The sequence below is a fragment of the Dipodomys ordii genome, unplaced genomic scaffold, assembly GCF_000151885.1.
Source record: "Dipodomys ordii isolate 6190 unplaced genomic scaffold, Dord_2.0 Scaffold6, whole genome shotgun sequence".
NCBI lineage: Eukaryota > Metazoa > Chordata > Mammalia > Rodentia > Heteromyidae > Dipodomys > Dipodomys ordii.
In genome coordinates this window covers 111377-131664 of record NW_012267222.1, presented here as the reverse complement: position 1 = coordinate 131664, position 20288 = coordinate 111377, and the positions used below count along the sequence as shown (strand labels likewise).

The window sequence follows — 20288 nt, the reverse complement described above, 5'->3', positions numbered from 1 at the left end:
GCATGCAAGGCAAGCGCTCTACCACTGAGCCACCTTCCCAGCCTGAGGAGGCAGATTTTTATCTTGTCCTCTCCATCCTTAACCCAGGTACCCAGTACAGCCAGTGCTGGAGCTCCATGATTTACATTGGTGGGCTGCTTTCTGTCCATGGAGGCTTGGCCTGGGAAGTGTGTGACAGGCAAGTGACCTGACCCAAACCCTGGGCACCCTCAGGTCTGGTTCCCAGTGGCCAGGGGCAGGTTCACAGCAGATCAGCGGTGTGTAGGTCTGGACACATGTCCTTGAGTCATAGCCCTTTCATGTGCTTGACCAAATGCTTGGCTTAAGGTAGACATGGATTTTGCACAGCTGGACACCCAAATGAGAAAGGCTGCCTCTGCAGAACCAGGGTTGGTTTCAGTAATTTAGTAATAATCACTTCATTTTCTCAGTAATGCACATTTTCACGTTTTGGTCATACAAGATTCACTTAAAACAGTAGGGGTGTGTGTGTGTGTGTGTATGTGTATGTGTGTGTCAGTGGCGTCTCAGGAGACCAGCCACCTCAGCTACTTTATACAAGATTCACTTAAAACAGTAGTGTGTGTGTGTGTTTGTGTGTGTGGAGTCTCAGGAGACCAGCCACCTCAGCTACCTCATACAAGATTCACTTAAAACAGTAGTGTATGTGTGTGTGTGTGTGTGTGTGTGTGTGTGTGTGTGTGTACCAGCCACCTCAGCTACCTCATACAAGATTCACTTAAAACAGTAGTGTATGTGTGTGTGTGTGTGTGTGTGTGTGTGTGTGTGTGTGTCTCAGTGGAGTCTCAGGAGACCAGCTACCTCAATTTTATAGCAGTGAGATCGGCTTTATTGACTTTGGTCCTTTGCAGGTGTCAGACATGGTAGGTTCATGCAACATGAGAGATTTCTCTTGGCTGCTTCATGACTTCAGTTACAGGCTTTGGAACCCAGGGTCTTATGCATGTTAGTCAATTGTTCTACTTCTGAGCTATATCCTTATCCCTTTTCTTATTTTAAGACAAATTCTTGTTGAGTTGCCTAGCTAGCTTTGAGCTTGGGGTCCTCCTGCATCACTCTCTGGTTAGTTAGGCTTATTTTATGTGCTATAGACACTCAGGTTATTGGCTCTGTGTGTGTGGTTGTGTGTACATCCTGGGGATTGAACTCCTCGGGGGCCTGAGTACTGTCCCTATGCTTTTGTGTTCAATATAGTACTCTTACCACTTGAGCAGATTCACTTCCAACTTTTTAGTGATGAATTGGGGATAAGAGTCTCATGGACTTTACTGCCCAGGCTGGCTTTGAACTGTGATCCTCAGATCTCAACCCCCCAGAGTAGCAGGATTCCAGGTGTGAGCCACTCCAGCTCACTTGTTGGCTTTTGCAGCACTCTGAATGGCTACAGAGACTGACCAACCAAATGTTTACCAGCAATGAGTAGTCTTAATCACCCTACCCCTGAGAAAAAGCTCTTTCTTTACCACCTGCCAGATGTTTTTTGTTCCTGTTGGTTGTATACCATCTGTGATGCTGCAGGGAGAGGGAGGAGCCCAAAGCAGGCCTTTGACTTTTATTCTTCCAAAGATTCACTTAGTGGCTCAGGCTGGCCCAGAACTCATGTGATTATCTTTCCTTAGCATAGGGAGTGCTAAGATGACAGCTTTGCACGCCACTCTTGTTTTGAGTTTTTTTGTTTTTGCTTTGTGTGTGAGAGAGAGCATGCACGCGCACGCATACACGCACATACAAGCGAGACCAAGTCCTGACACTTGCACTAAGGGCCTAGGCACTGTCCCTTTTTTGCTCAGGACTAGTGCTCTACCACTTAAACCACAGCTCCATTTCTGGCCTTTTGTTGGTTAATTGGACGTAAGAGTCTCATGAGGGGCTGGGAAGGTGGCTCAGTGGTAGAGCGCTTACTTTGCATGCAAGAGGCCCTGGGTTTGATTCCTCAGCACCACATAAGCAAAAAGAAAAAAGCCGGAAGTGGCGCTGTGGCTCAAGTGGTAGAGCGCTAACCTTGAGCTGAAGAGCTGAGGGACAGTGCCCAGGCCCAGAGTTCAGGCCCCATGACTGGAGGCCCCCCCAAAAAAAAAGTCTCATGAGCTTTACTGCCCAGGCTGGCTTTGAATCAAAATCCTCAGATCTTAGCTTCCTGAGTAGCTAGAATTACAGGCTTGAGCCAGTGGCACCCAGCTTTGATTTTGCAGCAACGAGGGTTTAAATTTAGAGCTTTGCACTTACCAGGTAAGAACTCTACTATTTGAGCCATACTCCAAGTCCTTTTTCCTTTGTAATTTTTCAAGTAGGATCTTTTTGCTCAAGCTGACATAGACTGTAATTTTTTTGTTTTCCCCTAGTCATGGGGCTTGAATTTGGTTTGGCTGGACACTGTCTCTCAGCTCTTTAGATCAAGGCTAGGGTATTACTACTTGAGCCACAACACCACTTCTAGTTTTCTGGCAATTAGATGGAGATGAGAGTCTCACAAAACTTTTCTGCCTGGGCTGGCTTTGAACCTCGATTCTCAGATCTTGGCCTCCTGAGTAGCTAGGATGACAGGCCTGAGCCACTGGTGCACAGCTTGGACTGTGATTCTTATATTTTTGCTTCCTAAGCACTGGGGTGCTAGGTGCCTGCCATTGCACTCAGCTTTTTATTGGTTGAGATGAGGTTTCACAAAGTTTTGTCTGAGCTAGCCTTTAACCCGAGTCTGTCTTATCTCCTCTACCCATGTACTTGTTGAGTTTTGAAAATGTGGTAGGTGAGGGAACAGTATTTGTGTGTTCTTTTTCTCATTTTAGTAAAATAGAACTGCTTTATTTGTATAACTTGTCTGGGCACTGTCCCTCAGCTCTTCAGCTCAAGGCTAGCGCTCTGCCACTTGAGCCACAGTGCCACTTCTGGCTTTTTCTGCTTATGTGGTGCTGAAGAATCAAACCCAGGGCCTCATGCATGCAAGACAAGCACTCTACCACTGACCACCTTCCCAGTCCCACATAACTCATGTTTGAGCTTTATGTTCATGCCTTTGTCCCTTCTGTGGGATTATTAGTTACATTACTATTGTACTGGCTCTTCCTGATATTTGGGCTGAATGAGGCATGGAGGAAACTTTGCATATCAGGATGATAAGCAACTTGTTTTCAGTAGTACCCCTCTCAAGTTGTGACAAACAAAAAAATGTTTCCAGAGATTGCTAAATATCCTGAGTTTAAATAAGAAATAAAGACTTAACCAGGCACTGTTGGCTCACCTCTGTAATCCTAGCTACTCAGGAGGCTGAAATCTGAGGATCATGGTTCAAAGCCAGCCTGGGCAAGGAAGTCGGTAAGACTCTAATCTCCAATAAACCACCAGGAAACTGGAAGTGGTGCTGTGGCTCATGTGGTAGAGTGCTCGCCTTGAGCTGAAGAGCTCAGGGACAGTGCCCAGGCCAAGTTCAAGCCCCATGTCCAAATAAAAAATTTTTAAAAAATGGGCTGGGAAGGTGGCTCAGTGGTAGAGTGCTTGCCTTGCATGCATGAGGCCCTGGGTTCATAAGCAAAAAAAGAAAAAAGCTGGAAGTGGTGCTGTGGCTCAAGTGGTAGAGTGCTAGCTGAAGAGCTGAGGGACAGCACCCAGGCCCAGAGTTCAGGCCCCACGGCCGGACCCCCCCAAAAAAATTAATATATGCTTGAAGAATTGAATGACAGGACAGGCTGTGATAAAGGGCCAGTACCAGCAAGAGGGAGCATAGCAATGGAGAAGACAAATGAGGATGAATATGGCTGAAGTGCTTTATTATTTAATAATTTATTCAAGCCAGCTCAAGAAGCTGTCATCTGAGGATCACAGTTTAAAGCCAGCCCAGCAGGAAAGTCCGTGAAACTCTTATCTCCAGTTAGCCACCAGGAAACTGGGAGTGGTGCTGTGGTTCATGTAGTAGAGCGCTCACCTTGAGTTGAGTTCAGGGACAGCGCCCAAGCCCAGAGTTCAAGCCCCATGACCCACCAGGGAAAAAAAAAATTATTCAGTGCTGGTACTGGGACTTGACCTCAGAACCTGGGCATTTTCCTTTTGCATTTCTAACTCTTACTTGAGTCAGAGTTCACTTCTGTTTTTTTTTTTTTTTTTTGGAGGGATGGGGTGGTTAATTGGAGATAAGCATTGGCTTCAAACTGTGATCCTTAGATCTCAGCCTCTTGAGTAGCTAGGATTACAGTGCTTAAACCACTAGTGCCCAGCCTGAACAAAGTTCTTTATGTGCATGCATGGAAATAGAACAATGAAACTTGCTGAAATTGTTTGCATCAAGAACAAGAGATGGCTCAAGTGATAGAGCACTTGCTTAGGAAGACCCTGAGTTCAAAACTTAGTATTGACAAAAAAGTGAGGTTTTATCAGTCTATTACCATTTCTCCAACGAGGATGTCTCTTTTGTGTCTTCCAGCAAGCGAGGATTCAGCGTACGATCCTTTGGCACAGGAACTCACGTGAAGCTCCCGGGACCAGCACCAGACAAGCCCAATGTCTATGATTTCAAAACCACATATGACCAGATGTACAATGATCTTCTCAGGAAAGACAAAGAACTGTATCCGTGGCTCCCCTAAAGAACCGCAGGGTAGTCTTCTGGCAGGTGTGGTTTATGAGGGTGGTCACTCTTGACTCCACCTTTCAGGGAGGCTTTCTGGGTGAAGAGGATGCAGCAGGTGTGGTATGCTGCCAACATCGCTTTGGGCTGGATCCCTCACTGATGGCAGTGGTCATCTGAGAGCGTGCTTGTAGAAAAAAAGTGAAAAGTCACTTTGACATGGTCAGGCAGAAGGGAAAGCTATGCCTTACTAAGCAGAGCTTGGCAGGGATTAGCAGACACACTGCAGGATGGCCCTGCTCCTTTCCCTGTAGAGAGTTTAATGTTTGCATTCACTGACACCCATCTCTGGCTCAAGCCTGATGAAAACCCTACTTGCAGCCCGGCGCCGGTGGCTCACACCTGTAATCCTAGCTACGTAGGAGGCTGAGATGTGAGGATCCTGGTTCAAAGCCAGCCCGGGCAAGAAAGTCCATGAGAAGCCGGGCGCTGGTGGCTCACGCCTGTAATCCTAGCTACTCAGGAGGCTGAGATCTGAGGATCGCGGTTCAAAGCCAGCCCGGGCAGAAAAGTTTTGTGAGACTCTCATCTCCATCTAATTGCCAGAAAACTAGAAGTGGTGTTGTGGCTCAAGTAGTAATACCCTAGCCTTGATCTAAAGAGCTGAGAGACAGTGTCCAGCCAAACCAAATTCAAGCCCCATGACTAGGGGAAAACAAAAAAATTACAGTCTATGTCAGCTTGAGCAAAAAGATCCTACTTGAAAAATTACAAAGGAAAAAGGACTTGGAGTATGGCTCAAATAGTAGAGTTCTTACCTGGTAAGTGCAAAGCTCTAAATTTAAACCCTCGTTGCTGCAAAATCAAAGCTGGGTGCCACTGGCTCAAGCCTGTAATTCTAGCTACTCAGGAAGCTAAGATCTGAGGATTTTGATTCAAAGCCAGCCTGGGCAGTAAAGCTCATGAGACTTTTTTTTTTTGGGGGGGGGCCTCCAGTCATGGGGCCTGAACTCTGGGCCTGGGCACTGTCCCTCAGCTCTTCAGCTCAAGGTTAGCGCTCTACCACTTGAGCCACAGCGCCACTTCCAGCTTTTTTCTTTTTGCTTATGTGGTGCTGAGGAATTGAACCCAGGGCCTCAGGCATGCAAGGCAAGCACTTTACCACTGAGCCACCTTCCCAGCCCTCATTATATAATATTAAAGCCTGTGTACTGTTAAATTTTCCTCTGCTTTTGAAGATTATTTAGTTAGCACCATCCTAGTTTTAAGCTCTGGTTACTCCATGAGAAATAAAAACAGTAATGTAAATGTTCACACTCTCTTATTCTAAATTAAACTCTATATATCAGATTGTCACAGGGCACCACTTTGTGTGTGCGTGTGTGCCCATCCTGGGGCTCAAGGCTAGCACTCTACCATTTGATCCCAGTTCAGCTTCCTGCTACTTGGTTGCTAATTGGATATAAAAGTCTCACAGACTTTCCTGCTTGCTTCCAACCTTTGAACCTCAGATCTCAGCCTCCTAAGTAGGATTATAGGCTTGAGCCAATGACACCTAGCTAGCTACACTTTCCACATTTGTTTCTTTTCTTGGTCAGTTGTGGGGCTTGAACTCTGGGCCTGAGTGCTGTCCCCTCAGCTCTTCAGCTCAAAGTTAGCACTCTACCTCTTGAGCCACAGGGCCACTGACAGTTTTCTGAGTGGTTCATTGGAGATAAGAGTCTCACAGACTTTCCTGCCCAGGCTGGTTTTGAACTGTGATCCTCAGATTTCAGACTCCTGAATAGTTAGGATTACAGGCGTGAGCCACTGGCGCCTGGCCCTTAACACGTTTTATAAGAACTGACTCTAGCTTCAGCCCAGGAAGCTTTGAAACAAGTTGGGAACCTTTTCTACCCAGTGCATTGCATATTTATAACATTCACAGTATGTACAGAATTACCAAGAGAAGCAGATGGCTGCAGGCAGTAAGAAGCCTGTGTCTGTCTTACTGTAACCAAGCAAAAGTTTGAGGATGAGTTCAATCCCCAGTTCCTGTACCCAAAACAAAAACTTTTGAGACTTTTTATGTGTGTGTCAGTCCTGGGGCTTGAGCTCCATCCAGGCCAGGGCTGTTTTGCCTAGGTTTTTGTGTGTTTTTTTTTGTTCTTTTAATTTTTTGGGTCCGGTTGTGGGGCTTGAACTCTGGGCCTGGGCGCTGTCCCTCAGCTCTTCAGCTCGTCTAGTGCTCTACCACTTGAACCACAGTGCCACTCCCGGCTTTTTTTTTCTTTTTTTTTTGTGGTCTGGTCGTGGGTCCTGAACTTAGGGCCTGGGTGCTGTCCCTCAGCTCTTCAGCTCAAGGCTAGCTCTCTACCACTTGAGCCACAGCACCACTTCCGGCTTTTTTCTTTTTGCTTATGTGGTATTGAGGAATCGAACCCAGGGCTTCATGCATGTAAGGCAAGCACTCTACCACTGAGCCACCTTCCCAGCCCCTTGCCTAGGTTTTTCACTCAAGGCTAGTGCTCTACCACTTGAGTCACAGCTGTACTTCCTGGTGTTTTGGGTAGTTAATTGGGGATAGAAGTCTACTGCACAGACTCTCCTGCCCAGGCTGGCTTTGAATTGTGATCCTCAGGTCTTATCCTCCTGAGTAGCTAGGATTTCAGCCAGGGAGCCACCAGCATCCAGCTATTTTGCTTATTAGCTTTTTCACTCAAGGCTTACACTCTTACCCTTTGAGCCAGACCTCCAAAATCTTGAGAATAACATTACAGAAGCGGATAGAACCCCGATGTATAAAATGGTATTCTGTGAAGTGATCACTTTTCCAAGGGAGGAGATGATGTGATTGTGTATGTTTGTACCCATACACAACAGTGCTGTCAGTTGAAAGCTAAACCTATAGCCAGGCGCTGGTGACTCAGCCTGTCATCCTAGCTATTCAGGAGGCTGAGATCTGAGGATCACAGTTCAGTGCCACCCCAGCAGGAAACTCCATGAGACTCTTATCTCCAGTAAACCACTGGAGAACTGGAAGTGGTGCTGTGGCTCAAGCGGTAGAGCTATCTCCTTGAGCTGAAGAGCATACAAACAGCGCCCAAACCCAGAATTCAAGCCCCATGACCTACAAAAAACAAAACAAAACAAAAAGCTAACCTACAGCCTAGCCACATGGGACAGGTTGTTTCCCACTGGGGCTGGAAGAGACAGCTTGCACAGCATATCCACATGTTTAGGTCCTAACTCAAAGTACTGCTTCAACTGAATGCCTATCACTTCTGCACCGTTGGGAACACTGACCCATTGTGAGTCAGGAACTATTTCTTAAATCATTGGCTATAAATAGGCGTTGGGTTTAATTTGTGCTGATCTTAAGGTTTGGACTCAGGACCTGGGCACTGACTCTGAGATTTGGGGGGTGGGGGGGTGGGAGGAGTCATGGGATTTGAACTCTGGACCTGGGCACTGTCCCTCAGCTCTTTAGCTCAAGGCTAGCACTTTTACCACTTGAGCCACAGCTCTATTTCCAGGTGTGGTTTTTTGTGGTGGTGGTGCTTTTTTGTTTATTGGAGATAAGAGTTTCACAGATTTTCTTAGGCTGGCTTCCACCGTCCATCCTTAGACCTCAGCTTCCTGAGTAACTGTGGGCCCCTGGTGCCTGGCCGTTTTTATTTCCTTAAGCAGAAGTGGGGCAGGATTGAGGGTCTGCTTGCTGTTCTGTGTTACTCTCTTGCCTTTGGGAATTTCTGAGGCTGTATTTGCAACACTGGGATAAAAACCTTGTTGAAGTAAAACTAAACTGCTTGTTTTCTTTTTTTTTTGTCAGTCGTGTGGCTTGAATCTGGGCCTGGGCGCTGTCCTTGTGCTTTCAGCTCAAGGTGAGCGCTCTACTGCTTGAGTCACAGCACCACTTCTGGTTTTCTAGCGGTTTATTGGAGATAAGAGTCACACGAACTTTCCTGCCCAGGCTGGCTTTGAATCGCGATCCTCAGGTCTCAGCCTCCTGAGTAACTAGGATTTCAGGCATGTGCCACCGGTGCTCGGCAAGGGTTGATTACTGTTTTGGGGTTCGGGTGCTCATAGAATTTTAACTTGGGTCCTGGATGCTGTCCCTGAGCTCTAGGCTAGCACTTGAGCCACAGATACCTTTTAATCCTGGCGCTGGTGGCTCATGCCTATAATCCTAGTTATCAGGAGGCTGAGATCTGAGGATCACAGTTCAAGTCAGCCAGGGCAGGAAAGTCCATAAGACTCTCATCTCCAATTAACCAGTCAGAAAAATGGAAGTGGTGCTGTGGCTCAAGTGGTAGAGCACTTGCCTTGAGCTGAAGAGCTCAGGGACAGTGTCCAGGTCCAGAGTTCAAGCCCCATGACCAACAAAAATAATGCTGGGAATGCAGCTTTGTGGTAGTGTGCTTACCCAGCATGCCTGAGGACCTGGCGTCCATTCCTCAGTACCACAGAAACAAAAAAGCAAAAGAACCGAAAAGTGGTGCTTAGGCTCAAGTGGTAGATTGCAACTGGGAACAAAAGAAGCTCAGTGATAATACCCAGGCCCTGAGTTTAAGCCCCAGGACTGGAGGAGTGGGGGAGGGAGAGAAAGGGTGAAGGAGAGAGAGGGAAGGACGGAGGGAGGAAAAGAAAGACTGTAGCGGAGACGCACTTGCAATCCCAGTTTCTGGGGAGGTTGAGGCGGAGAGGTCATCTAGGCCCACAAGTTGGGGCAGCCTGGGCAATCCTTATATCACACATAAATAGCCTTTCTGGATTCATTGCAGTCTTTTTTTTTTGGTCAGTCGTGGGCTTGAACTCTGGGCCTGGGCACTGTCCCTGGGCTCTTCAGATCAAAGCAAGAGCTCTACCACTTGAGCTGCAGCGCCACTTCCAGTTTTCTAATGGTTTATTGGAGATCAGAGTCTCACGGACTTTCCTGCCTGGGCTGGCTTTGAACTGCGATCCTCAGATCTCAGCCTCCTGAGTAGGATTACAGGCATGAGAGCCACTGGCACCAGGCTTCATTACAGTCTTTAAAAAAAGAATCACCAACCACATAATGCACTGTTTGAAACATGCAGCCCTTGATACTTAGTCATGTGACCACTTCCTTTATTTGTTGCACTTCTGGAGATGGAACCAAGACCTTGCACAGTCTAGGCACACTGCATCAAGCAACACCCTATCTTTACAATAGACCTCCTTCATTTCTTCTTCTTTCTTTCTTTTTTTTTTCTCTTGGTCGATTGTAGGGCTTGAACTCTGGGCCTAGGCGCTATCCCTCAACTCTTCAGGTCAGGGTAAGTGCTCTACCTCTTGAGACACAGTGCCACTTCTGGCTTTCTAGTGTTTTTATTGAAGATCAGAGTCTCATGGACTTTCCTGGCCAGGCTGGCTTTGTACCCGATCCTCAGATCTCAGCCTCTTCACTAGCTAGGATTATAGGCGTGAGCCACCAGTGCCCTGCTCCTTTCCTTTTTTCTTTTTCCCCTTTCCTGCCAGGCCTGGGCACTCTCCCTGAGTATTTCTGCTCAAGGCTAGCATTCTACCACTTGAGACACAGCTCTACTTCTGGCTTTTCTGGTAATCAGTGACAAGAGCCTCATGGACTTTGCTCAGGCTGCCTTTGAATCAGATCTTAGCCTCCTGAGTGGCTAGGATTACAGCCATGAGCCACTGATGTATGTGTGTGTGTGTGTGTGCGTGCGTGCGTGCGCACATGCTCATGTGCATGTGCATGCTTCTGCTTAATATTAGGGCTTGAACTGGAGGCCTAGGCACTGTTTCTAAGCTTTTGTGCTTAAGGCTAGTGTTTTACCCCTTGAACCATAGCTCTACTTCTTTTTGGTAGTTAATTGGAGATAAAGTCCTATAGACTTTCCTGCAAGCATTGGCTTTGAACAGTGTTCCAAAGATCTCATCCTCCTTACTAGGTAAGATTACAAGTATGAAGCCCTACTCACGCCTGTAATAGGTACTCGGGAGGCTGAGATCTGAGGATCACAGTTCAAAGCCAGCCCGGGCAGGAAAGTCCATGAGACTCTGATCTCCAATAAAACCACTAGAAAGCCAGAAGTGGCACTGTGTCTCAAGAGGTAGAGCACTCTCTGAGCTGAAGAGCCCAGGGACAGTGCCCAGGCCCAGAGTTCAAGCCCCACGACCAACAACAACAACAAAAAGATTACAAGTATGAACTGACAGTGCTTTGTGTTGCTCAAGCCTTTCCTTCTACCTTTGAGCTACATTTCCATCTTGTCAACTTTTGGGTGGTTAATTGGCAATGAGTCTCATGGGTCTTTGCTCCCCTGGGTCTCTTCAAACCCTGTCCTCCTGTCTCAGTCTCCTGAGTACCTGTGGTAACTGCCTTGAACCACCAGCACCCCGCTGTTAGTACAGTTTATTGTGTGACCCAGCTTGCTAGCCTTTTGTTTAAAATGGGGCCGAACTAGGTGCCTTGCTGGAGATTGAGCCTCTAGCCTATCCTCCCCTCCCCAGTGTTACAATTTTTTTTTTTTTTTGTCTTGTCGGTCGTGGGGCTTGAACTCTGGGCCTGGGCGCTGTCCCTCAGCTCTTCAGCTCAAGGCGAGCGCTCTACCACTTGAGCTACAGCACCACTTCCGGTTTTCTGGTGTCTCACGGTCTCTCCTGCCCGGGCTGGCTTTGAACCGAGATCCTCAGATCTCAGCCTCCTGAGTAGCTAGGATGACAGGAGTGAGCCACCAGCGCCCAGCTCCAGTGTTACAATTTAAACTTAGAGATTTGCATTGCTAGGCAGGTTCTCTACTGCTGAGCCACGGGTCCAAACATCTTTTGAGCTGGTTTTTTGATGAGTCTGGCTTCCTGTCCAAGAAATCCAAGCCAAGGCCTGAACCACTGCCCTACAGTCTGCCTGTTTCAGGCTCTGTAGTGTGTGCTATCACACTCCTCTGCCTGATTTGGGATCTTTGGGACTTTTCTGCCCATGCTCACCTGGGCCTCTGATTCTCCTGAACTCAGCCTCCACAGGGCTGAAATGACAATGTGTGCCACCAGTGCTCTGCTCTGTATTACCTTGCCGATATGTGTTCTGTATCTTCTTTGGTCACCTCTGGATATTAGATTATGTCTCATCTCTTCATGTGTTCATGTGAGTCTCATTATCTTTTAGGGCCTGGGCCAGCCTGTTATTTCCAATCATTGTGTACATCGTTTCATCTTGGGGTAGGAGGTAAAGAGGATTCCTGGAACTGCAGGAGGCCAGAGCGCTATGGCTCCCACCCTGGGGACTGGGTGAACAGAGGAGCTTGGGGGGAGGGGTTCCCTCCATGCCATCTCTTAGCAGGTTAGCTAGGACCAGTGGCATTTTTCTGGAAACTCCCTTTATGTAGAGCCTTACCAATTCTTGCTTCAGGCCATGTTCATTTTCCTCGTTTTTATTTGGTGGGGACAAAAAGCTGTGTCCTGAGTCCCATCTGGATCCAGGAAGCACTTTTCCAGTGTCAAGGCAGTGGCTGGAATCTGCGGCCCCCGCAGCCCACCCCCGCACCCACCCGTGCCTGCTCAGCCCCTGACACTAAGATTATAGGCGTGAGCCACCAGTGCCCAGATAGTTTTGTTTTCTTAGAAGCCCATGCTGCTTTCCCATTTGACTTTGACATGTCCCAGGTGGTCCCTGGCTCTTGGAGATGGAGATGAGTGAGTAGTCCTGTAGTGAGCAATTGAGGGTCTGGGTTCCAGCATTTTCTTCAGTCTTCCTTTGAATACATTTTCATTTAACATTAAATTGTCCAGTAAGTTGCCTTGGAGCCATTTGACTGTCTCTTCTCTGCTGGAGCCTGTCTGCCTGTCCTTGTAGCCTAGTGACCAGCGGCATTGCCACTGGGCCCAGGACTTCTGAAACTTGAGGGCCAAGGGTAGCTACTGTCAGTCAGGCATTTGGGGAAAGTTGGCTTAGAATTCTGCCTTGCAGCTTATTCTCCGTTATGTGTAACTTAAGAGTATTCAACAAAATGAACAAGTAACTGCAGGTTCTGTGGGGTTGAACCAGGCTGCAAAGCTGGTATGTCAGGTGGCCTAGGCAAACCCCGTCCTGCATACTTTAGGTAGACACTGGCCATAAAAGATTGGAAGCTTTTTTTCAAAACTTCTTTTTTTTTTTTTTCAGTCGTGGGGCTCGAATTCTGGGCCTAGATGCTGTCCCAGTGTTCTACCACTTCAGCCATAGCACCACTTCTGGTTTTCTGGTGGTGTATTGGAAATAAGAGTCTCACGGACTTTTCCTGCCTGGGCTGGCTTTGAACCCCGATCCTCAGATCTCAGCCACCTGAGTAGCTAGGATTTCAGTCATAAGCCACTGGTACCTGGCAGGTAGATGACCTGCTATGAAGCACAAAGCCCTGAGTTTAAACCCCAGTACCCCTGCATGAAATGTATTTGGATGTACAAGTAAACCAGGAAGATGGAAAATCTTGAATGAGGTGTTGTAGAATTAGGAAGATGCTGGTGATTGGGTAGAATAAAGAAAAGGCATTGAGGCTGGGCGCCAATGGCTCATGCCTGTAATCCTAAATACCCCAGGAGGCTGCGATCTGATGGTCATGGTTATAAGTTAGCCCAGGCTGGGAAGACTGAGATTCTTAACCACTAATCACCAGAAAACCAAAATTCACACTGTGGCTCAAAGTGGTAGAGCCCTAGCCTGGAGCAAAAGAGCTCCAGAACAGCACCCAGGAACTGAGTTCCAGCCCCACAACTGGAAAAAAAAAAAAAGAAGAAGAAGCACAGACAGGCCAAGGCAGGCACAGGCTAGCTCCAGAACCTTTTATTTTTTATTATTGCCAGTCCTGGGGCTTGAACTAAGGGTCTGGGTGCTGTCCCTGAGCTGCTTTTTGCTCAAGGCTAGCTAGCACTCTACCACTTGAGCCACAGCGCCACTTCAGGCTTATTGGAGATAAGAGTCTCACGGTCTCTCCTGCCCGGGCTGGCTTTGAACTGAGATCCTCAGATCTCAGCCTCCTGAGTAGCTAGGATTACAGGCGTGAGCCACCAGCTCCCGGCTGTGGTACTGAATTATTAAGAACTGAACTTGGGGGCTTCATGCAGGCAGGCTGCCTCTCTACCACTGGGGGCTTCATGCAGGCAGGCTGCCTCTCTACCACTGAGCTTCCTTCCCTGCCCTCCAGTGCCACCTGGACAAGCATGTGCGTGTGTGTGTGTGTGTGTGTGTGTGTGTGTGTGTGTGTGTGTTGGCTTCCTTTAGACAGTGTGTGTGTGTGTGTCCTGGAGCTTTACTTGGTCTGGCCGCTGTCCCTGAGCTCTTCAGCTTAAGGCTAGCGGTCTACCACGTCAGCCACAGCACCACTTCTGGGTTTTGACTGGTTTCTTGGATGTAGTAGTCTCATGGACTTTCCTGCCTGTGCTGGCTTTGAACTGAGATCAACCTTAAGTAGCTAAGATTATAGGTGTGAGCCATCATGTTCTTTTAAAGTAACATCCTCAATTGTAGCTATGTTCTAGCTCACCTGCTTGTCTTTTCCATATCATTTAGTGTCCAGAGGGCACAGCAGCGTTGGTGGCTGCCTGGAGAATCTGCCCAAGGCTAACCCAGGCCTCCCTATGTTGTCTGCCTCTGTCAGTCTTCTCAGCCTCCTTGTGGGATCTTCTTAGAAATATGTTCTCTTGAGGAAAGCTTCCAGGATGCTCGATGTCTCCTGTTTGCCCTTCGGTGGTTCTCTGCTGAGATCATTCTGGTGTGGCTCTGTCCGGGCTGTGGTGGATGCCTGTGGTAGAGATCTCCCAGGTCTGGGGTGACCTGGTCTGACACATTTTGGGGGCCCCGGGCCCTTCTGAGAGCGAGTGCAAGGTGGGGTCTCCCGCTACCCTGGCTTCCACCTGGCTCGGGCCTGTATTCACCACTCACTCCACAGCCTCTCCTTGGAGCCACAGGCACCATGGCATTGTCACAGCCCTCCCCGACTGGTGACCAGCGCCTGCTCCTTCAGATGTCGTTCTGGGACAGATGCTGCCCGCAGCCTCGGGTTCTGCCTTCCTCCAGCTCTCAGGCTGCTGCGCTCCCCGCAAGGACCTCGGTGACACAGATCTGTCAGGCTGCGCCTCGCTTTCACTTTAATAAAGTCTTTGGCTGTGCTGGCTTTCTCTTACCTCTCCTGCTTCTTGCAGTCTCACCTGCACTTTGCTCCTGTGTAATGTGAAAGGGAAATTCAAGTTTGATTTTGGTCAAAGACCAGGTTAGGGTTAGTTTCCTAGGAGACCTCCACTCCTCCACAGGCCTTCCCGCCTGGGCAGCCCAGCCGCCTGGTGGGGCGCGACCTTCCTGGCAGGACACAGCCTCGTTGCCTGCTCGGTACAGTTTTCTCTTCCACACTTTGGTCACAAGGGTCTTTTCTTTTGGGTTTGAGACTGGAATTTGAACTAAGTATCTGAGGCTTGCTTTCACTAGCTGGTGTTGACCCCACTTTTGGAGGTTACGTGGAATCTTCATTTTGTGTTGAGAAATGAGTGCAGCCGTGCTTGTCGGGTGTCCTACTTGGGCTGAGGGGGTGGCAGGACCCCGCAGGGCCCTGCAACCACTCCCACCAGGACTTGCTGAAACCCACGTTCCCCAGGATCTTTGCTCCCAGCCTAACTGCAGGAGGTGGGGCGTGTCAGGAGGCTGAGGCTGGCCAGCCAATGAAGCAGGACCCAGAGGCGCCCGGCCACGAGTGTATGCCAAAGCCGCCTCTACTGTCTAGATAGTAGGAACGATATTTTTAAAAATAATATGAGCTTATTTAAATTAACTGACAAAACACTTCCTAAATCCAGGAGTTCATCAGTGGAGTGTGTGCCTAGATGACACGAGGCCCTGGGTTCTCTCCCCAGCACCAAAAATCTCCTAAGCGGTCTTGTTTCCCTAAAACAGACTCAATGGATGGCTGGCCGCTGACTGTCAGATGCCTAGGGTGAGTGAGCTCTTGGGCCGCGCGTGCTGGGGACTGCATCTCTGTCTCTGGAGAGGTGCGTACTCGCAGACTTCCGTGGTCGGTGGCCTGCTGGACTCACCTCACGGGCCAGCACCACTTGCTTCCTCTCCTGAGCTCAGCCGGTTCGCGTACCTTCCCTGCTTCCCAGTGACTGACAGCAGCCACTGTGGACCTTGCCTCCTTGCTTTTACCTTGCTGTAGTTTTCCTCCAGGAATTATGTGACTTCTCGCATCTTTCTAGCTTCCACTGAGCTGGTTATGTGTCTTTGCTCTTGGGCTGTAGTTCAGAGGGCGTTGACACTCTGCTGGCTTGCAAGAGGCAGAAAGAATAGGGAAAAAGTCACAAAAGAGTTGGGTGCTTGGGGCTCATGCCTGTAATCATAACTACTACTGTACTCAGGAAGCTGAGATTTGAGAATCATGGTTCAAAGCCAGTCCCAGCAAGAATGTCTGTGAGACTCTTACCTCTAATAAACTACTAAAAAAGCCAGAAATGGAGCTGTGGTTTAAGTGGTAGAGTACTAGCCTTGAGCACAAAGCTTAAATGCCTAGGCCCTAAGTTCTAGCCCCAGGACCTCCACATACAAAAACGTAGTAAAGGGATTTCAACCAGTGCTCATGGACAACGCAGGGAAAGAAGGTAGTAGACAGAAGGCACTGACAGAGAACAGTCATGCTCTGCAGCAGGCAGGCCCCTGTGTCTGCTCTGTGCCGCGTCACAGTAGCCTGAGCTACTCTGCGGCTGGGGTTGTGCAGTCTTGCCCAGCATGAGTTTGTCTCCAGGCCTCATAGAGGAGCCACCGTGGTTCTCCCCAAGCCCAGTGGGGAGGACCAGGGCCTGGGCTCGGCGGGATGTGAGCATGTTTACAATGGTGACCAGAAGCTGTTTGTCTAAAGCTCCTTGACTCCAGTGTCCAGCTATACGCAGAATGGCATTTTACATATGTTGGACAGAAATAAGAGAATCAAGCCCAGGCCAGAGAGGTTCCAGAACTGCAAGGACCTGTTCGATCTGATACTCACTTGTGAAGAGAGAGTCTATGACCAGGTGGTGGAAGGTGAGCGTACAGAGCAACCTGCCCGCACCACCTGCGTGCTGCTGGGCTGCTGTGCGCACGGTGCCGGCCGGGAGGGCTGTCTCCAGCTCAGGGTGCAGGTGGGGCTGTGAGTCCTGGGGTGCTGTCCTCAGCCCACTCCAGCCTGCTCAGATACCTGTGGGTTTGGGGTCTAGGAAGAACAAGCAAAGGAGTGGGCATAGCAGATGTTCCAGACCTTTCTACTTGAGTATACCAGGACAGAACCACCAATGTGCTGGCCACTGTTCTTGTTGACCTTGCCATTGACTTGTTCACAGGGATACTGATGTTGTGTAGAAAGTGCTGTGGAGCGAGCACTGGTGGCTCACCCTGTATCCTAGCTGGCTGCTCCAGAGACAGAGGTGCGGGGATCAGGGCTCAGCGCCAGCCTGGGCAGGAAGTCTTCGAGACTCATCTCCAGTTAACTACCAGAAAAGCTGGAAGTGGGGCTATGGCTCAAGTGGTAGAGAGCTAGTCTTGAACAAAAGAAGCTCAAGGACAGTGCCCAGGCCCCGAGTTCATGCCCCAGGACTCACACACACACACATACACACACGCTATTGATGTGAAAGCACTGGAGTGTGTTCGTGGGGGCTTCCTCAGAGGAGGGGCAGGTGGGGTAGGGCAAAGGGCTGGGCTCCATCTACCGCCTGCTGTGTGATCCCACCCCCTGCCCCCATTTGTGTTACTTTGTCCCATTCAGATCTGAACTCCAGAGAACAGGAGACTTGCCAACCAGTTCACGTGGTCAATGTGGACATCCAGGACAACCACGAAGAGGCCACCCTGGGGGCCTTTCTCATCTGTGAGCTCTGCCAGTGTGTGAGTACACGCGCCTGCAGTCCCTGCAGGGGCGCTGGGCTGGCCTGTGCTGCAGCTCTTGCCAGCTCAGTCCACCACGAGCGTGTTAGAGGGTCTGCCTCATGGTTTTAGTTTAAAGCCCAGGCTGGTAGGGCTGGAGGTGTGACTCACGTGGTAGAACCCCTGCCTGTGGCTTGCAGTGCCCTGCGTTCATCCAAACACCAATCTGCCAGAGTAACAGTTGGGCACTGGGCAGCTCATTAGCCTAGCTGCTCAGGAGACTGAGTTAAGGATTGAGGTTCAAAACCAGCCCAGGCAAACACACGGAAGTTACCCAGTAGGATGCCAAAAATAGACATCCATGCTGTTTAGTGGCAGAGCTCCAGCACTAGCACAGAAACCTCAACAGAAATTGTCCTGGTGCTTTGGTTGGCCTGACAGGTGTGCAGGACAGATGGCTTGTCCACCACATCTCCCAGTTCTGCCCGGCGCCTCCTGTGGGAGACACAGCAGCGTAAGCAGTGGCCAGTCTAAGGCCTCCAGGCAGCACCCAGCCTGCTGTGCCCTCCTGCCCTCTGGATTTGTCAGGGCGTCTGACCTTTCCCGAGGGTCCCTGATCACTCTGGCCTCTGACATGGCCACGCTGCCACGCCAGTATGCTATGAAACTGTCCCGTGCCTGCCCTGCCCGGTGCTCTTGGGATCTGTTTAGAGCAGCTGTCTGCATAGGGACAGAAACCATGAAAGTCATGACTTAGTGTGCAGGACCAGTGGGAATGTTGGGTAGGCAGGCCTGAGCTGGTAGAGAAGAGTGGGGGGAGGGGGGCACGCAGGATGAGACCTTCCATCCTGTGTGTTAAGGCCCAGTGTGGCTGCTTCAGCAGTAGAGCTGTCTGCTATACAGGAGAAAGGCTAGAGATAGGCTGGGAAGGTGGCTCAGTGGTAGAGTGCTCGCCTAGCATGCATGAGGCCCTGGGTTCAATTCCTCAGTACCCTATAAACAAAAAGCCAAACATGGCACTGTGGCTTAAGTGGTAGTGTCCTAGCCTCTAGCGGAAGAAGTTTAGAGAGAGTGTCCAGGCCCTGTTCAAGCCCATGACTGGCAAAAAGGGGGAAAAAAAAAAAAGCTGGGTGCTCGTGGCTCACGCCTGTAATCCTAACTACTCAGGAGGCTGAGATTTTAGGATAACAGTTCAAAGCCAGCCCAGGCAGGAAAGTCCGCCGTGAGACTCTTATCTCTATTAAACCACCAGAAAACCTGAAGTGGCGCTATCGCTCAAGTGGTAGAGCACTAGCCTTGAGCTGAAGAGCTGAGGGACAGTGCCCAGGCCCAGAGTTCAAGCCCCATGACCGACCAAAATAAAATAAAATTAGAAATGCTGGAGACATGTCCATGTGAAATGCATGCAAGGTGTCACAGACTCCTCCTTGTTCGGAAGCAGCGCCAGCCAGGGATGGGCCCAGGGGGCTGCAGACCACCCAGTACCCAGCCTGCTTCACTCCAGCATGGGTGCTCCTAGGGCATGCGCAACCTGGCTGCATCTGAGGGTTTCAGCTGAGAGGGCGCCAGATACGCAGCCCAGTGCCCAGGATGGCCACAGCACAGCTTCCTTGCTGGTCAGTATCGAGCAAGTGTCTCACTTCACACATGCAAGCTATGGACAGCACTGGTTGACAAGGTCTTTGGTGCCTGTCTCCAGCTCCTGCGTATCCAGAGCCCCCTCCACATCCGACTCTGCTCCCAGGGAGGGTTCTGCTGTGGTCAGTGGGTGTCTGACCCATCCTTCCACAGCGGGTGCCACCAGGGCAGGCCTGGGGCCCTCCGTCCTGAGGAGGATGTCCTAGAGGCCTTGCCCTGCACCCCAGTTCTATGCGTGCAAGGGGCAAGCCTCACATGGGGCAGGATTGGGTGGGGGACACTCAATGGCTCAGGACCCTGTGTTATTTCAGATCCAGCACACGGAGGATATGGAGAACGAGATCGATGAGCTGCTGCAGGAGTTCGAGGAGAAGAGTGGCCGAGCCTTCCTGCACACGGTCTGCTTCTACTGAGCTGCCTGGCTGCCTCCTGCAGAGCCCTCTGAAGCCCTGGTTCCTGTGTCTCCTTCACTGAACCTGTTCCTCCTCCTCGCCTCGCTGGCGCAGGTGGATGGGGTGGTCCGTCATGTAATGTAAATACAAAAATGAGGCATACAGAAATGTCAATTAAAAAACATTCTTTTCAGCCCTACTTTCCTTTACCTTCCCCCCTCCCCAAAAAAGGAAAACGGTTTAGCACATGAGCCCCCAGCATGTGTCTGCCACCAGCCTGTTTGGACCCAAATTCTGGATTGTACAAATACAGCCATGGGTGTGTCTTCTTACCAATAAATACATGCTGCTGGTCACTTGTGTCCTGCCCCCGCCGTGAGCGCACCTGCTGCGCTGCTCAGTCAGGGTGGCCACGCCGTGTGCCTGGGCAGCAGTCCCTTCCGGGACCCCACATCCTGAAGGAAGGCTTGTCTGGGCCAGGGCACGGAAGGGTTATGAGCTGACAGCCCTGGACTCAGAGAGGCCCGGGCCTGCTGGTTACCACTGTCACGGCCTGCCTGACCCCTCTGCTCCCCATCCCTGCCTCCTGCCTACCTCGGCCTGCCTGCGGCCCACACCCACACGGACACCGGCTCTGCTGACCTTGGCGCCCTCTGTGGATGGGGCCTGGGGCGGTCCAGCACCCCTGCCTGGGGGTCCTCCCTCCTGCGGGGACCGTCCAGGCGGGATCCCGCAGCGACGGGCAGGGGAGGGGGCGGAGCTCGCAGGAGGGTCCAGCCGGCGTCTGGGGAGAGGCGGACAGGTGTTCACTCCCGGGGCCGGCAAGCGTGGCTGGGCCGCATCCCAGGGGCTGGGGAGGAGG

The 20288-nt window shown here is 50.3% G+C and overlaps 1 protein-coding gene across 1 annotated transcript in view; it reads left to right on the top strand.

Annotated features, from left to right (window-relative positions):
- Window positions 1-19782, top strand: part of Ssu72 (SSU72 RNA polymerase II CTD phosphatase homolog (S. cerevisiae)) — a 36158-nt gene extending 16376 nt beyond the window's left edge. Inside the window, exons 2-5 of the mRNA XM_013035735.1 lie at window positions 4436-4579; window positions 16438-16577; window positions 17299-17417; window positions 19346-19782. Of these exons, the coding sequence (XP_012891189.1) occupies window positions 4436-4579; window positions 16438-16577; window positions 17299-17417; window positions 19346-19447 (505 nt within the window). The 3' untranslated portion in view covers window positions 19448-19782. The remainder of the gene's footprint in view (window positions 1-4435; window positions 4580-16437; window positions 16578-17298; window positions 17418-19345) is intronic.
- The last annotated feature ends 506 nt before the right edge of the window (window positions 19783-20288 follow it).